The sequence below is a fragment of the Ochotona curzoniae genome, unplaced genomic scaffold (genome assembly GCF_017591425.1).
Source record: "Ochotona curzoniae isolate NIBS_2020 unplaced genomic scaffold, NIBS_Ocur_1.0 contig_908, whole genome shotgun sequence".
NCBI classification, from domain to species: Eukaryota; Metazoa; Chordata; class Mammalia; order Lagomorpha; family Ochotonidae; genus Ochotona; species Ochotona curzoniae.
The window spans coordinates 21,169,518-21,186,955 of NW_024466607.1; the positions used below are offsets into that span (position 1 = coordinate 21,169,518).

The following is a 17,438-nucleotide window of genomic DNA, read 5'->3' on the forward strand; positions in this document are numbered from 1 at the left end:
TTCTAGATAAGCTGATATTTTCTGCATCAGTCTTTTCCAAACAGGTGTTTCCCTTTCCATTACTAATCCTTTCAATTCTTTGCCTACATTTGTCTTTCAGTAGTTCATCTTTACTTCTTGTCATCCCAATGTTGCTTCTGTCTGTCTGTATGTTAACAATGAGGCCCTTTTTAATATTTCTGGATAAAAAAAATGAATGGTATAGAGCTGGGTCACCCAATACGGCAGCCACTAGCCATTTGTGGTGATTTATGTTAGTGTCAATGCGATAACATTCAACAAAATTCAAAATTGTTCTTCAGATTGTGCTCAGTCACACTTCAAAATATTCCAGGGCCATAGGTGGCTGATGAGTGCTCATTTCATCAGACAGAATTGAGATTCCCAAAACTGTAGAAAGTTCTATGTGACAGTGCTGGCCTACAACATTCCAAGTTTTCATTTATTTCAGAGGCAGAGAAAGTGCTGGTGGGGAGAGCAGAAACAGAGACAAGGACGGAGAGCTGGTTCCCTCTTAAAATGCCCTCAAGGGTTGGGGCTGGGCTAGGGTTCATCCTGGGGACTGGCATCCCATCCATGTCTCCCATGGGAAAGCAGGGACCCGAACATCACTGCTGCCTCCCAGCAAAAAGCTGGCATCGGGAGTCGGAGCCAGCAGTGGAACTAAGATTCCCTGACGCGTGACACAGATGTCTTAACGTGGGGACTCAATGTTGGTCCCCAGAACAGTGGGACTCTCGTACCATGTCATGATGTAGCACACATCCCCCCAGCCACCAGTTTGGGTAGTGGAGGCTTCAGGCTCTCCAGTGTTGTTTACTGGCTACTTCTAGGCCACCCTCAAGGTCAATCAATTGTTCCTGGAACAGCTCCTGTTTTGTCACCCATAACCAAGGATTCCGCTCTGCTGAAAGTCACTGGCAGGTGGTCCAATCTCCTTCTCTCCACAGTACCTCTGACGTGATCCAGTGTGGATAAGGACGAGCGTCTCAGTCTGGCAGGCCCTCAGCAGCTGGACCACCGTGCTTCATTAAGTCTTTTCCCGTGCTCCTCTCCAGGCACTCAGCCCATGCATCGGAGGCCTTCCCCTGCCTCATCTCAGGCTCTTCCTATGGCTTCCGATCTGCCCCCTTCGCCCACTCATTCGCTCCTACCGTACTTGCTCTTCACGCTCTTCAGGACTTTCACAGCTCCATCGTTTCGCTTTCATCGGGAGCAGCTTCGGTTCTATGCTTCAGTGCTTCTCTACCAGCTTTACGCCATTGGTCATGAAACGCCTCCATAGATCAAGAATGGTAACCTCAGCTAGTCCAAAACCTAACCTATCCGGGGCTGGGAGTGATGCTGTCACAAGGGCAGACCTTGGTATACTTAATACTGTGTCTTCAACACAGTGTGATCAGGGCTTCGCACATATGCACCTATGCTTTCCCTGACAACTCTTTCCTGTTTTCCATAATGGTTGCTTTAACTTCATGCTATCTGCAAAGAACCAGGGCCCAACACTTCATAACGAGAAGTTATAACAATAACTGCCTACAAGTTTCTACCATGCAATCTGTACATTCACCTATTTGTACAACTATCTCTCACACTTCTCTCTCACCCAACAGGAAACGATCCTTCTACCTGCCTCTGAATGCTCGGACTTCACTTTACTGACTAATCCCCTCTGAATCATCGAGGCTTCTTGTGTGTTTACTTTCTATCCTCAGCTCAACGTTACTGAAATAATAAACAAGAATACATAACTAACTACCGATGATGAGGTATTTAAGTACATATTTGAATGTAAATTAGATGCCTTTGCTTATTTGGCATCTACATAGAATACTGATATAAAGAGCAATCAATTTGGGGCCAGCGAGGTGGTATAGCAAGCTAATCCTCTGCCTGCAGTGCCAGCATCCTATATGTGCACTGTTGCATGTACTGGCTACTTTGCTTCTAATCCAGCTCCTTGTTTACAACCTGGGAAAACAGCAGATGCTGGCCCAAGTCTTTGGTTCCCTGTTCCCATATGAGAGGCCTGGAAGAAGCTCCTGGCTTTGGGTCAACTCAGCTCCAGACATTTAGGGAGAGAACCAGCAGGTGGTTCTCTGTCTCTCCTCTGTAAACCTGCCTTTCAAATAAATTTAAAAAATAAATTAGTAAAATGAGATCCACATTAAGCATAGATACCCTAATCACGGACAACACTGAAGCATGTATTTGGTGCAGTGGACAACACTGGGGAAGACGGCCGGGTCCCAGTTTGGAACACCTGGTGTCAGTCCCTGGCTTGAGCTCTGGATTCCACCTGCCTGCTAATGCAGTCCCTGACGGCTCAGCATGGTTCCCACTCTCAGAGGGGAGACCTGCACCAAGCTCCTGGCTCCTGACCTTGGCCCGGCTCAGTCCCGGTCATCACCAGAGGTGAAAGAGTCAATCAACGAACGGCAGCCCTATTTTTACTTCCTATCCAAATAATTTTTTTTGAAAAGGGAAGACCCTCAAGAGCATTCTCCCATTTATATCAAGTTCACGAACTGGCAAAATTTGCTTGTCACGCATATCAGAATAGTGATTATGATGCAAGTCAGAATGGGACTGTATGCATAGACAGCGAAGAGTGAATGTTGGGTACAGGGAGTTTTCTGTATCTATCTGGGTAATATTTATATGTATGCATATCTATGCTAAAATTATGCAAACCAGCACACATAATCTACCCTACGTATACTTGCTCTCAAAGCATCAGAGGGCTTTCATTTGAAGTTCTGTTGCATATCTCGCTGCACACATATACAGGAACACTGCAACATTCAAAGTTTCCAAAAAAGGAATAAGCCCTTTTTTTACTTTTTCTTAAAATAACAATTCGAAGTTCCAGAAGAAATCATTGGCTTGAAGTTACTTCATTTATTCCCACCAAACAGAAGACTATGCCAGTCAGCTAACACAAGTTTTTAAATTCTCATTGTATTAAGAGAAAGGAGAGGCTTGCTACCACATAGCTTTCGTTGGCAGGACAGTTTTGAAGTCTGCTCAAGTTGCTGTCTCATTTACAACAGTTCATCTTGGTTGCCTGAATGTTGAATCCAGTAACAGTGCGACATCAAGCCTGAGGTTGCTTTGTCTTTAAACACGACTTACCTTTTTATTATCGTCCAGTACGGTGTTCATGCTCTCTATCCACAAGGTGTCAATAGGACCATCAAAGACAACCCACTTCCGGTCAGGTGTTTCTGCTAAAGCGAATTCTCTGAAAGTGTTAGCCACAATACCATCAGTCCACTGCAGGGAAAAAAAAGAACAGGAAAGCTCCCTTTGTAAAACGGCACTTAACACTGAAAGTGTGAGGACACTGCAAATGTCTGAGTTTGCTGTGCAATACCTCATGAGACACTGGGTCAAACTGCCCAAAGAGTTGGCCCATGGTAATGGACTTGGGGTTTACAGTCCGATAAACGACCTTCTCCTCCTCCCCGTAGCCGTGTTCATTCATAAGGGTGAGAATATCCGCCAGCACGTGCAGAACTTTGGTCTTCCCAGCAAAAGGCTCTCCTACTAACATGAAACTATGAAAGCAAAAAAGCAAGCAGGTAATCAACTCAAGACCTTTACAGGACTGTGCGTCCTGTGATAATGACTGCTCACCTTTTTTGAAATTTTAGGAATTTTTCCACAGACACAAGGCAAAAAACAATAACATCTTTACATTAATATCAGTAAATAAGTATAATAAATAATTTCCTTACATTAATAGCAATATCTAGTTAAAAAGACATAATAAAAATTTCCAACCAGGGGGCCCAGCATAGTAGCCTGGCAGCTAAAGTCCTCGCCTTGCACATGCTGGGATCCCATCTGGGCGCCGGTTCTAATCTTGGCAACTCTGCTTCCAGCTTGTGGCCTAGGAAAGCAGTTCAGGACGGACCAAAGCCTTGGGACCCTGCACCCGTGTGGGAGACCAGGAAGAAGCTCCAGGCTCCAGGCTTTGGATCGGCTTAGCACCAGCCATTGCAGCCAAATGGGGAGTGAACTGGTGGAAGGAAGATCTTTGCCTCTCCTCTTCTCTGTGTATCTGATTTTCCAATAAAAATAAATCTTTTTAAAAAATTTCCAGATGATAAAACTTCATAACTGCATTTTAAATTAAACATTTTATTAGTAAACACAGAGACAGACAAGGAGAGAGGGAGAGAGAGAGGGAATGAGAGAGAGAGGGAGGGAGGGAGGGAGAGAGAGAGAGAGAATCTTTCATTGTGGTGGTTATCACCAAATGAGCTTTCCTTACTAACCTTGCTGGGTCTGTAATACAATAAAGAAACGAATCTTGGTAGTAAGCTACTGGGTAAAGAAGGGAAGGGTTGCTTGCTCTTAAGCCATCTTCAAACTCTGTTGCTTCTTCTGGTTTACAAATTTTAGCTGTTTTAACTGTTCTATTTAAAAAAATAACTACTGGGCCCAGCACAATAACATAGTGGTTAAGGTCCTCACCTTGCATGCACCGGGATCCCATATGGTCGCTGGTTCTAATCCCGGCCGCCCCACTTCCCATCCAGCTCCCTGCCTGTGGCCTGGGAAAGCAGTCGAGGACAGCCCAAAGCCTTTTGACCCTGCACCCGTGTGGGAGACCTGGAAGAGTTCCTGGCTCCTGGCTCAGCTCCAGCTGTTGCAGTCACTTGAGGAGTGAATCATCGAACGGAAGATCTTCCTCTCTGTCTCTCCTCCTCTCTGTATATCCGCTTTTCCAATAAAAATAAATGTCTTAAAAAAAATAACCACTAACTCTGGCCACCAGCGTGCCATCTTACCCATGTCTAACGATCATCATTTCATAGGTCTGAATGATTTTGTCGAGAAAAAATTTCACAGGCTGAAGATTATGAGCTCTGCAAGCTTCATGGGCACACTCCAAAAATTCCTGAAATAAAAGAAAAAACAGGATACATATCTATAAGGTGGTATTTGTAAATTCTACCATAGATCTCTTCAATAAAGGTAGCTTTGTATTTTAAAGCAAAAAATGGGATTTTCATGTTAATAAATTGTGTCTTCCAATTATTTTTCAAATTAAGACAAGGGGAAAACAGAGTACCTTTGATTGATTTGCATTTTAAACCATAAATCATTTATGACCATTACATTACAGTATCGGGGCTATGCTGCATAGCAATAACTTTTTAATAGTATTTCTCAAAATTCCACTTTTGGATAGACTATGGAAAGATATGCCAGACAACCCCTCATACTATGCCATCTAGAAATTAAAGCCTTAGAGGACTTCTGTACAATTTAATTCTGTGTTGCTTAACTGACAAGGATACATCCTGAAAAATTTGTCCTTGGGTACAAACATCATCAAGTGTACCTACACAAACAGTACAGCCTACCACACAGTAGGGCTATCTATATGATAATTACCATCATCCCCCAAAAGCATTATGTAGTGTCTAAGTCTAAGGAATTAAGCTTCAGAATGAGGTGAACCTTTTCTATCAAGCTCAGTATATTAGCTCCTATTATGTCTGGGGACATTTCCTAAGTCTGGACAAGGTGCACTGGATTGGATCTGCTACCAACAACAGTACTGGCCTAAAGAGAGGAGAAACAACAGAGATGTTAGTGGCTATGATAACTGCTGTGACAGACTGGGATTTCCAGGAGCACCAGACATGCAACTGGCCCACCACATCTCCTGTGCTCATGGAGCATAAACGTTACCATAGAGCCTGAGGCCTCCACTGCAGTGTAGAGAGAGCACCTCTAGTTTTAGGGTGTTTAAGATCCCCAAATCTGGCTAGAGCGAGGGGCACAGGACACTGGAAAACAAGGACTACTCAACATACATTTTAACTGGAAGTAAACCGTAGCTCAGCAACGCTCTAACTTAGGTCAACTCCTGATTAATGAGCAGCTCAAGCTGATCTGTTTGAAAGGAAAAGAGATTTTCCATAGGGAAAACAGCACCAGCTTCGCCTATGGAATTGTTTTGTATTCAGTGTTTAATAAGAGAAAGAGCTGGTAACTAAGAGAAAAACTGATAAAGAAACCCAACAGATGACCCAAAATGTATTCCTTTAAAAAAAAAGCTATAAAATAGTACAGAGAAATAGGATCACTAAAAACAATCAGATGTAATATCCTTGAAAAAAAATGTGTAAAATGAAGAATTCAGTGAATGGGTTGATCAGCAAATGTTACAAAGCCAAAGAAAGCATCATTAATCTTGAAGACAGGTCAGTTACAAAGTTCAAGCAAAGCACAGAGAGAAAATAATGCAAAATGGAACAAAAACTGAGCCGAAAGCTATGAATGAGACTACATAGTATGGTCTATCATAATACTGTTGGAATCCCAGAAAGAAAGGGGAGGAAAACAGGGTGAAAGTATTTAAAAATTACAAGGGATTCTCTAGAAAAATACAACAACCCACAGATTCGTGGCACAGTGAATTCCGGGCAGTGTTAAGCACAAAACCAGATGAACACCAAGCACATGAACCAACTGCTTATAATCAAGGGAAAAGAAAGTATTACAATCCTTAATTTCATATTAAACTAGCAAGAAGCAAGCATCAGAAAAAAAAATCTGACTTCTAAGCATAACAAGGAAAGCCAGGAGTCCGTGGAGAAACATCTTTGACGGCTGGGGGAGGTGAGGGAGAAGACCCTAACCAGCTGAAATGTACACCCAGTAAAAGCTGCACAACAGGGAGAAGCAAGCAAAGACATGTTCAGACAAGCAAAAGTTGAGAAAACACAGATTGAACACCAAAGACGACCACAGGAAGTTCTTGAAAGAGCAAAGATCCTAGACAAAGCACTTATCTGCTGCCAAGAATAAAGAAAAGCACTGGACGTGGCGAATGTCCAAAGAGATGGGTTGTTCTTGATGGTACATTATTATGACGCAAGTACTGTCTAACAAAGCCGGACTCAGAGAAGTTCAGTGCAGAGGGACAGGGAGAGAGGGGAGCAGTGACCCAACAGGTGCACAGGCGGACGGAGTGGGAACTGGAGCTGCTGTCCCAGCACACTGCCAGGCAGCCACAGTTCATTACGACAGTGTACTGTGCACGGCAAAACCACTCAAGAAAGGATTTAAATGCTCTCACCCTACACACACACACACACACACACACACACACACACACACACACAAGCTAACTTCAAAAAAGTTCTTGGAATATGTGCCTTCTCAACTCCACTGTCCACCAATGTTTGAGGTTTACTCCTTTTGGAGACCATGGATTTGCTAATCATCAGCCTGATTTGATCATTATGTAATATGAGGGCGCTTAAAAAATTTGGGGAAAAGTTTCAAAGTAATGCATTTTTTCCAAAATACAATTTTTCATGAATTTATTCTACTTTCCTCGCGTGCATGGATTTAAATATTTTTTCCACTAAGATAAATGTATGACCTGGGATCACATATGAGCGCTGGTTCTAATCTTGGCAGCCCCACTTCCCATCCAGCTCCCTGCTTGTGGCCTGGGAAAGCAGTCGAGGATGGCCCAAAGCCTTGGGACCCTGCACCCGTGTGGGAGACCCGGAAGAAGTCTGACTCTTGGTTTTGGATCAGCTCAGCTCTGACTGTTGCAGTTGCTTGGGGAGTGAATCAATGGACAGAAGATCTTCCTGTCTCTCCTTTTATGTATTTGCCTTTCCAAGAAAAATAAATTTTTTCAAAACAGAACAAAGTAAAAATCACCTTGTACTTGAATCTTAGTGTTTAACCCTAGTAACATATAACAGAATGTGTCAACATTTTGTTATTCCCATTAAGTAAATTCGCCAAATAGGGATTATAGTTGTAAACAGAACAATTTCACTCATTTCATAAAACTGTAAACAACGGAGTCATCAGATGGATTCCCTGGACAGGATCAGGTGTTCTCATGAGTTTACATACATGATAATCAGCTTCAGGGAGCTTGATGCCAGGAAACAGATCACTGGTTATCCCATTAAATAAAGGTACATCATGCGACAGAAACTTTGGTTCATTGACGTCTTTAATCGACCGAAGGAGCTGAAATCAGAAAAAAGGGGGTAGAACAGAAGTTCATGCCAGCTTTTGTGTCCCCTACCACAAAGTTCGGTTATGTTTGTCCCATGGAATTACCCCAATGGAAAAAAAAAATGATTACTGTGCTTAGCAAACCAAAAAGTCACTGGATTCCTATCAACTGCAACGAACACCACAAGCTCCAAATGAAACTTTTAACTTCATACAGAAGATTCAAAGTACCCACCCTCTCCATGGATGCTTTACAATTCCTGATTGACCTCGCTCTAAAAAAAGAAAAAAGAAAAATCTTCCATGAGGTACATTTATGTCACACTTACAAGTATGTCTTCGTTTTCATTTGGAAATTTGAGCTTCAGGTTGCCAGCAGCCACGAGGACCGCTTTTACTGCTCGCATGCCATAGTCGTAGTGAAACTGCGAGGACAGCTGCTCTGAGCAGAGCCTGTAAGTCATCACAATCTTCACGGAGAGAGGCTTCGCGTTCAAAAACCCGTAGGAGTAGAGGGAGATTTCTGCAATGAGGGCATAGTTGGGGACCATCATAGCCACCGTTCTGAAAAGAACCTGAGAGATACGGGAAAAAAAAATATGACATTACTGACATACAGGAAGCTGTTTTTAAGCTGAACTTGGGAATTTAAAAAAAAAAATGATGATGGAGGCTCAACTGGCTAATTCTCTGCCTGTAAATCCTGGCATCCCATATGGACGCTGGTTTGTGTCCTGGCTGCTCCACTTCCCATCCAGTTCCCTGCTTACAGCCTAGGAGGACAGAAGGGGATGGAACAAAGCCATGGACCCCTGCACCCATATGGGAGGCCTGGGAAAAGGTTCCTGGCTCCTGGCTTCAGATTGGCTCAGCTCTGGTCATCACGACCATCTGCGGAGTGAACCAGAAGGCAGAAGATCTCTATTTTGTTTTCTCTGTAAATCTGCTTTCCCAATAAAAAATAATTTTCAAAAAAGAAATCGTGGTGATGCTCAACTGTATTCCCTGAATGCACTGCCCTCCCCAGCCCCGCCCCCAAACGCTGTGATTTGTCAGTATATAGTATTTGTCAGCACATAGTATTTTGGGGATGGCTAAAAGAAGTTATTGCCGATCCACCTTACAGAAAATAGAAAAGATGGAATGACAGACACATACTAAGCACTGATTGTGTTCTGAATACGTGACGCTGCTATCATTTGGCTACCCATGTTATACTCTCAAAAAAAAAAAATTACCTTAAGGTTGTCTGGCAACTCGGAGCGCCCTGCGTAGCCGGGATTCATAGTGATTGCCACAAAACAGTTGGGATTGAGTTTGAGCTCAGTTCCTTCGAAGAGGAACACGTCCAGCTTCTGCTGAATGGCTCTCTGGATACACAGGATCTGCTGCGCCACCACCGACAGCACCTCCAGCTCAATGCGGTTGAACTCGTCGAAGCAAGCCCAGGCACCCGAAGACGCCAACCCTTTAAAAAACTAAGCACACGGAGAGGTCAAGGGGGAGGGCTTCGGCTCTGGTAACAAATATTTAACCTTTAAGTCAAAACTCAACTATAGGTTACTAAAAGGCTCCCTCTCCCCTCCCAAAAAACAACAATGTCCTTACCCGTAAGCATTAGAGTTCAAGTAATACTTAATGCACATTCAAATAAGCTTTAGACAGGAGCTGGCTGCCGTTTACCCAGTTAGACCCAGATGTCAGCCTGAGGCAGAATCATACTGGCAATGCAGCCATGTGGCTACCTTTCCCATGGCGAGGTAATCCAGCCCATCAGAGCAGTTGAACACCACACACTGCACAGCCAGGGCCTTGGCCAAGTCCTTCGTGGTTTCGGTTTTTCCTGTGCCTGCTGGCCCCTCTGGAGCTCCTCCCAGGTTTAAGTAGAAGGCACCTATCTGAAGACAGAAATATAACAGAGAAGCCCATACTTAACTGGAGGGGAAAGAAAAAGTAGACAACTGTTTACCATGCAGCTACACTGTGAACTTTTAGCACGAAAATTTTCCAACTACACCAAGAGAAAGCCCTCGGAAGTGTCTTTTAAAAGTGGAAATGTATAGCAATCTCCTCCTCTAACACTTCATGCCTTCCCCGTTTGCCTTTAGCAACAGAGAGAACCAGCCTTGCAGGGCACTCTCAGTTGGCAAAGAATTTTAGCAACAAGTGGTTGTGGAGAAGGTTCTAAGGGGCAGTAATGACATTCTCCGGACAGCCAGCCGCAGAAAGGAAAAACACTGGCATCTCAGTGCGACACGGCGGGCCCATCGTCTGCAAGATGAACGGGTGCCCTATTATATAATTGTGTGTATAGTTTGCCTGGTTAGGTCCTTCCATTGTGGGCATATTTTCCATTTTCCACATTCCTGTAGCCCTGTTCTATGTTTTTCTCACTAGCACCGTTCCTCTCTATCCTGTATTACAGTTAGCTATGAACACTCTCTTAAAATCATACATTTAGTCTTTAAGCTCCTTACGGGCAACACAAACAGGATCTGAATTACTTCTGGGGTCTCACAATGTCGAGTACAGTGGCTGGACATTTTAGGAGTATATAATTCATTAGTCCTTTATGTAGAGTTTGTTTCAGGAAGACTGTCATGGGAGTCTATGCCATTTAATTCCTTTTAGAAAAAAAAAAAATGAAGCTAAGGGACCAAGGTCGTGCAACTAGAAAAGCAGAGGAGATCAAACAACTCTATACTGGATGCTTTGTTTTTCTGTGAATTTAAAACTGCTAGAGAGGGCCCGGCGCGGTGGCGCAAGTGGTTAAGTCCTCGCCTTGCACGCCCGGGATCCCATATGGGCGCCGGTTCTAATCCCAGCAGCCCCGCTTCCCTTCCAGCTCCCTGCCTGTGGCCTGGGAAGGCAGTTGAGGACGGCCCAAAGCTTTGGGACCCTGCACCCGCGTGGGAGACCCGGAAGAGGCTCCTGGCTTCGGATCGGCATAGTATCGACCCGTTGCGCTCACTTGGGGAGTGAATCATCGGATGGAAGATCTTCCTCTCTGTATCTCCTCTCTGTATATCCGCCTTTCCAATGAAAAAATAATAAAAATAAATCTTTAAAACTGCTAGAGAAATAGCCTATTTTAGAAATAGTAAAGAGAAGAAAATTAACAGTATTTTTTATACTTGCCAAAAAAAATCCAAGACGACAAATAAAGTTACTATTACTGAAATTTTCCTTAGATAATAAAATGTTCTGTTAAAGTCGATTAACTAGATTGCTGGAAACCTCAGGCTGTTGCTGTCCTCCACCTTCGAAGCAAACTGTTCAACTTTGTTCCCCTCGTTATGAATCAGAACCAGAAGACATCTTCTCCAGTGCCTAGCGCTATGCTCAAGTGCTCAATAAGACTCTGATTTTATAACTCAGGGTTGTTAACGTCCACATTAGCAGCAAATCTCAGCTTCTTTCACTGACTCACAAGACATGATGAAGAAGCTCGCAACACACCTACTTAAACATCTAGGGACAGCTATGTGCTTGTTTACTGCTAGGATAAAGTACAGAACAGGCATGTTATCCGCCCTCAGATAGCTTTCTGGTTAAACAGAGGGTTTAGGGAAACATGTAGCATAGCCATCGGCAACTTACTGGAAGCGTCCTTGCAAGCCAAGACACACACACGCTGTTGATATGGGATGCAAAGAGCTCACAGTTGGCCCTTCCTCTTAAGAACTGCATTTGTCAATAAACCCCTGCCCAAAGGGCTACAAAAATCAGACTCCATTGCCTTCGAGTGGGTAACTCCGCCATGTCACTTCAGGCCCTGGATGTGCCTAGGAGATCCAGCAGCAGCTGCACATCAGGTGAAACCGCCTCTTTTTTGGAACTCATTCCCCCATCGCATCGCATTTGCGCAAGAGCCCCATTCCATCTCTGCTCCTGGAGAACTCAATGGCAGACACTGATTATGCTGACTCAGCACAAGTTCCTCACTGCTCCCCCACCTATTGCCAGACAGAGGTGTCAGACTTGACCAATACCAATACAAAATGCCCAATTACATTCAAATTCCAGCATAACAACGAATTATATTTGAGATGTACCTATACTAAAGAAATATTTACTGCTTGTTTGAAATTCAGATTTACTTGAAAGCATTTTGTCTGCCAATCATATTTTCCTATGCTGATGATGTTCCACGTTAGTTTGTGGGTGTAGAACTCTTTTCTCCTCCTCCTCTCTTCCCTTTTTCCCCTCCTGCCATATTATCACAGCAGTATAGTTCCTTAGTAAGATGTGCAAATTTAGGGCCCAGCGCAGTAGTCTAGTGGCTAAAGTCCTAACTTTGTATGCACGAGGATTCTATATGGGTATAAGTTTTTATTCCAGTGACCCTGCTTTCCATCCAGCTCCCTGCTTGTGGCCTTGGAAAGTAGTTGACAGCCCCAAGACTTGGTCCAAGACCCTGCACCCATGTGGGAGGCCCAGAAGAGGCTCTTGGCTCCTGGCTTAGGATAGGCTCAGCTCTGGCCATTGCAGCTGCTTGGGGAGTGAATCAGTGGATGGAAAATCTTCCTGTCTCTCCTCCTCTCTGTATATCTGACTTTCCAATAAAAAAATAAAACTTTTTTTTAAAAAAAAAGGAATTGCAAGTTTAACATTACGCTATTTAAGTGTACCATGGCATCGTAGGTGCAGGCAAAGGTAGAAAACCTACCGCTGTACCGTCCAGGTGCATTTAACAGTGTCATTGGGAGTCCTCCTTTTATTTTGGAGTACAGATGTGCAATGCAGCTGCAAGACAGCAGTAATGGATGCATCTTCCACAGCCTTCCAACCACACACAGATGTCAGCACCTGTCCCCTACCCCAGCTCCAATTTGGAGTTCTGAGGCCCAAATGTATATGCCTCATCTTCCTGTCGTCTCTCCCAGGATTTGCCCTGCAAAAGCTGCTTGTGCTCTCCAAAGCTCCTGTTTTATCTTTCTATCTTTAGTATCTTGTGTTTTCCTAATCATCCCCAGTAGGAATGACTCACAATTCCCACACAATAGAGAGCAGCCATTCTCACATGCTACAGAAACATCTAGGAGAGAGAATATTCAGTACTTCCAATTCCATGAAAGGATAATCCGCTATTAGGAAGGCATAACTGTGTTCCAACTATTACAAGTAAGGCAGTTAATGAGGGGTACTGAATCCAATTTGGATGAGAAAATATGACATAGCGAAGAGTAATGTCTAGGGCATGAATTAAATAATTGGAATGCTTACCAATGTTCTGTAGCATCTGTCAGTGAGGGGAGTGATGACGAGTCGGGGCGAGTTGCCGAGGTACTCATAAGCGTATTTTACATTGCAATTAATGATACGAACTCGTACATTCTCATACTCCCAATAGTAACGGAGCTGAGCAAGCCACTGAAAATCTGTGTCATGGGAGACACCTAGAAGAATACAACAAAATCAAACACATAATTCTTAAATGGAAAGGATATGAAAACAGATATTCCATCATCGTTTAGCTCAGCAGATGCTGATTCATATTGCCCCACTCACAGACAAAATCATACAAGAAACTGTTGAGCAAAAGGCACATAGCATCAGGTTTTGTTCTAGAAGCTATCGAGGCTTTATTGCTAACAGTAAAGGAAAACTCACAGACCTATTTCAATCATGTCCATGACCACGTCTCGAGCGTGGACGTCGATAGTGACCAAAGCTCCCAGGGTGATCCGGGTCTGCTTTGACAGTTTTCCCCTGACCAGCTCGACGATGTCATTCAGCTGACTCTGCAGCTCTGTGTAGTACTTCTTTAACCCCTGTAGGACAAAAGGCAACTTCACTGATGCTATACCCTCCTGTGAATATGCATGTTATGGAATTTACTCTTTTGTAAAAGAATTCTGACTTCAATTTCTAAATGAACTACAGACTAGAATGATTCTTTCCAGGTCTTGTGAAAGTAACAAGTATTCAAAGAATGACCTAATTTTTACATATAAAATTGAAAAAAAGTGTTGCCTTTGCACAGAACAGACAAGCTAAGAAAGCTGGAGTGCAAAACAAGAGAACTAGTGTTTACAATTAAACAGCACTTTACCTTCGGTCCACCACTTATGACCTCCTGTGTCCTGGAGGTCCAGAACATTTGAGAAACACAGAGCACAACCTGACCCGGCCACTCTCGAACCCAGTCGCTTCGCGCAGACTCCGGATACGCCTGCATAGTGAAAATGAATGTGTGTCTTTAAGAGACTACAAGAAGCAAAACTGGAAAATGTGTCAACTCACAGAAGTACAGTAGCTAACATATTTATAGGACAGAATATACTACAGTCATGACCAGTTTCAGGTGAGTATATGAAATACTGGAAACGTATGTTTTTGAAATATCCTTGGATAGATGAGTACCATCATGCTAATAATGGGTCTTGGTTGCTCCACTTCCCTTCCCTTCCCACGTCCTGCTTGTGGCCTGGGAAAGCAGTCAAGGATGGCCCAGGGTCTTGGGACTCTGCACCCGCAAGGCTCAGCTCCAGCTGTTGTGGCCACTTGGGGAGTGAACCAGTGGATGGAAGATCTTCCTCTCTCTGCCTCTCCTTCTCTCTGTAAATTTGACTTTCCAATAAAAATTAAATAAATAACATCTTTAAAAAACTGACTGCCTTTCTTTCCAATTTGCTCACTTTTTTTTTTTATTCTTTTGGGTTTTCACCAATTGGGGCCTTACCACAAGATACCCAGACACAATCTCATTTTGCTTTTTTCCTGGACAGTTCTGGCTTATCCACGGAGTCTCAGTTGCAATGTGACTACCTCTAAGAGCTAAGCAACTGGGCATGCCACCTCTACTCTAAATTACTGTTCTCTTCTCTCTCATTCCCCCCTTTTGTCTCTTTTAACAGCACTTAGTTCAAACTACCAATCCTTCTTGATAATGATTTTATTACTAATGATAGAAACAAATACCAGAGCCCAGGCAATAACACATAGTTGGAACTAGTAAGAACTTGAAACGTTCATTTCCCCGACACCTCTTTGAGACTTCCTCCATGGGATAGGTGTGAAAGCCCAGCAAGCTCACCAGCCTGGCAGCAGCAATGACCTCGTGAATACTCCGGAGCATCAGGTCTTCCACTTGGATGAGCCACTTTTCCACGGCACCGCGCGCAGCAGATGTGGAAATCAGCGCGAGCAGCTCCACGCGCTCACCCTCCGAGCTGAACATGGCCTTGATGTCCAGATTGGGAAGGAACTCCAGCTTCGCGATGCCCTCAAAGCACTTTTTTAAATGAGGCTGAACTCGAAGTGGATCTTTGGTCTCCGACAAAATCTCTAACATTTCATCATTGGACAAGAAGAAGAAGCTAGAGAGAAAGAGAGAGAGAGAGAGACAAAGAGAGAGAAAAGAAACAGCACATGTAAATACACAAGTTTTGGGGCTAATTCAACATACACCAGACAGCGACACACATTGTAATGTAAGGCGTTAGCCACCATACCGGGGGAAGAACAGCCGCTTCTTTTCAAGGTACGCATTAAGCCCTTTCATGATTTTCTCCAGAAGTTCATTGCAGTTTTGCAGTTTTTCCAGCAAACCTGTTAAAGAAGTAGCAGCAAGAACCTAAAAGAGACGTTTGCTCAGGTCAGCATTTATGTGCTAGCTACAATTGTACGACCTAAATATTAACCTATACTGTGCATCAAAAGTGTTCAAGTATTGGGTCCAGTACGATGCCTCAGTGGATAAATCCTCATCTTGTAAGCACCAGGATTCCATATGGGCACTAGTTCATGTCCTGGCTGCTCCACTTTCCATCCAGCTCCCTGCTCATGGCCTGGGAAAGTAGCTGAGGACAGCCCACTTGCTTGGAACCATACACTAGTCGGGGAGACCTGGAAGAAGCTCCTGGCTCCTGGCCTTGGATTGGTTTAGCTCTGGCCATTGCAGCCACTTGGGGAATGAACCAGTGGATAGAAAATCTTTTTCTGTTTCTCCTTCTCTCTATAAATCAGTTTTTCCAAGAAAAATGAATATTTCATTTAAAAAAGTGCTTAAGTGTTAAAAATAAAATGTGTAGTAAAATACTTCTATAATGAAAAACTTAAAAATTCAACAAATTCAAAATATTCTCATCCAAGCAGACTAACCATAAATGAGTGCTGTTCTTTTGAGTGTCGTGGGAAGAGTTTGTTAGGTTGATATACTACTCAATTTCAGCTTTTAAAAAAAGATATTTGAAAGGCAGAGAGGAGGGAGATCCTCCATCTGCTGGTTCACTTTCCTAATGGCTGCAATGCCAGAGCTGGGCCAAGTCAAAACTAGGAATTTCTGGGTCTCTATGTGGCTGCAGGGGTCCAAGGACTTGGGGCATTCTCTGACTATGATGGCAGCAGAGTTGAGCAGCTGCTGCTAAAAGACTGTCTTATACAACCTAAACCCTGCCATTTGGAGGAAAGAATTGCTCATCATCTCTCTACCAACAATCACGGATCACAGAGGATCTGGAGTTAACAGTTCAGCAAAGTCCTTGGAGCTCACACCTGTCAGTGCACTTCTTCTGTGTAAATAAGTCTCGAACAGCTCACTTTCCATCCAGTGTCAGAATAAAGCATTTCTTTACTGGAATTCCACATTAGAAGTAGACAGACATGGATGAAAACCGGTCTGCCTTTTGTTACTGGACTCACACTCAACAAGGCATAGTTCTTATCCAAGAGACAACTGAGAGGACACCACGGTCACGGTGGAATGCCAGGCAGACACCTGCACGCCTCATTCCCTCTACTCTCCCCCATGTCCCATTTTATTTACCTGTTTGTTTTGTAAGTAGGGGAAGCAATGACCAAGGGATTTAAATAAACACCTGAAGTAACTTGTTAGCACACGTAGCAGTTCATCTTATTAACTGAAAAATAAATTATTTGTAATACCTTTTTACTTTCTAACAGTTTTTCAGAAATTCCTGGCTTTACCTTGGTAATCAGGGGGGGAAGTCCAATGCTTTCTTTAAAACTCTATGATAAAGGCTCACCTGCTGAAAACAGAGAAAGCAACCCCCCGCTACCTTTGGGTCTTTAGCACAAAACTTCATGATGTCCCTCCAGTGTCTGTCCACCGTCTGAAACTGACGCCCTTCTTCCGGCATCTGCTGCATGATGTCCTCCGAGCAGAAGATGGGCTCCAGGTACAACCACTGGGCTTGCACCTTTAGCCACTCATCAATTGTTTCTTGGATGCGAATCAAACGGTCCTCCCAGGCCTTCAAGAAAAACACACTGTTCTACGTTCCCCTTATTAAAGGAAAGCTGGAGAGTACAGTAACAAAATTTATTGAAACTTTCCTGTGATTTTCAGGTCAGCTATATAGCTAATAGCTTAAGGTCTTTTATAGAGTCAATGGAATAGAACAAAATAAAAAGATGAGCAAAATAAACCTGCTTATTCTTCTAGGTTCCTACCACTACCACCC

General features: G+C 43.5%; 1 protein-coding gene across 1 annotated transcript in view; it reads right to left on the bottom strand.

Annotated features, from left to right (window-relative positions):
• DNAH12 (dynein axonemal heavy chain 12) overlaps window positions 1–17,438 on the bottom strand; it is a 125,083-nt gene that overhangs the window by 71,800 nt on the left and 35,845 nt on the right. The window contains exons 19-31 of the mRNA XM_040995053.1: window positions 17,034–17,228; window positions 15,468–15,589; window positions 15,050–15,332; window positions 14,066–14,185; window positions 13,628–13,784; window positions 13,237–13,409; window positions 9,756–9,908; window positions 9,249–9,488; window positions 8,340–8,585; window positions 7,903–8,022; window positions 4,800–4,909; window positions 3,377–3,560; window positions 3,136–3,276 (exon numbers count right to left, since the gene is read on the bottom strand). Coding sequence (XP_040850987.1) covers window positions 3,136–3,276; window positions 3,377–3,560; window positions 4,800–4,909; window positions 7,903–8,022; window positions 8,340–8,585; window positions 9,249–9,488; window positions 9,756–9,908; window positions 13,237–13,409; window positions 13,628–13,784; window positions 14,066–14,185; window positions 15,050–15,332; window positions 15,468–15,589; window positions 17,034–17,228 — 2,244 coding nt within the window. The remainder of the gene's footprint in view (window positions 1–3,135; window positions 3,277–3,376; window positions 3,561–4,799; window positions 4,910–7,902; window positions 8,023–8,339; window positions 8,586–9,248; window positions 9,489–9,755; window positions 9,909–13,236; window positions 13,410–13,627; window positions 13,785–14,065; window positions 14,186–15,049; window positions 15,333–15,467; window positions 15,590–17,033; window positions 17,229–17,438) is intronic.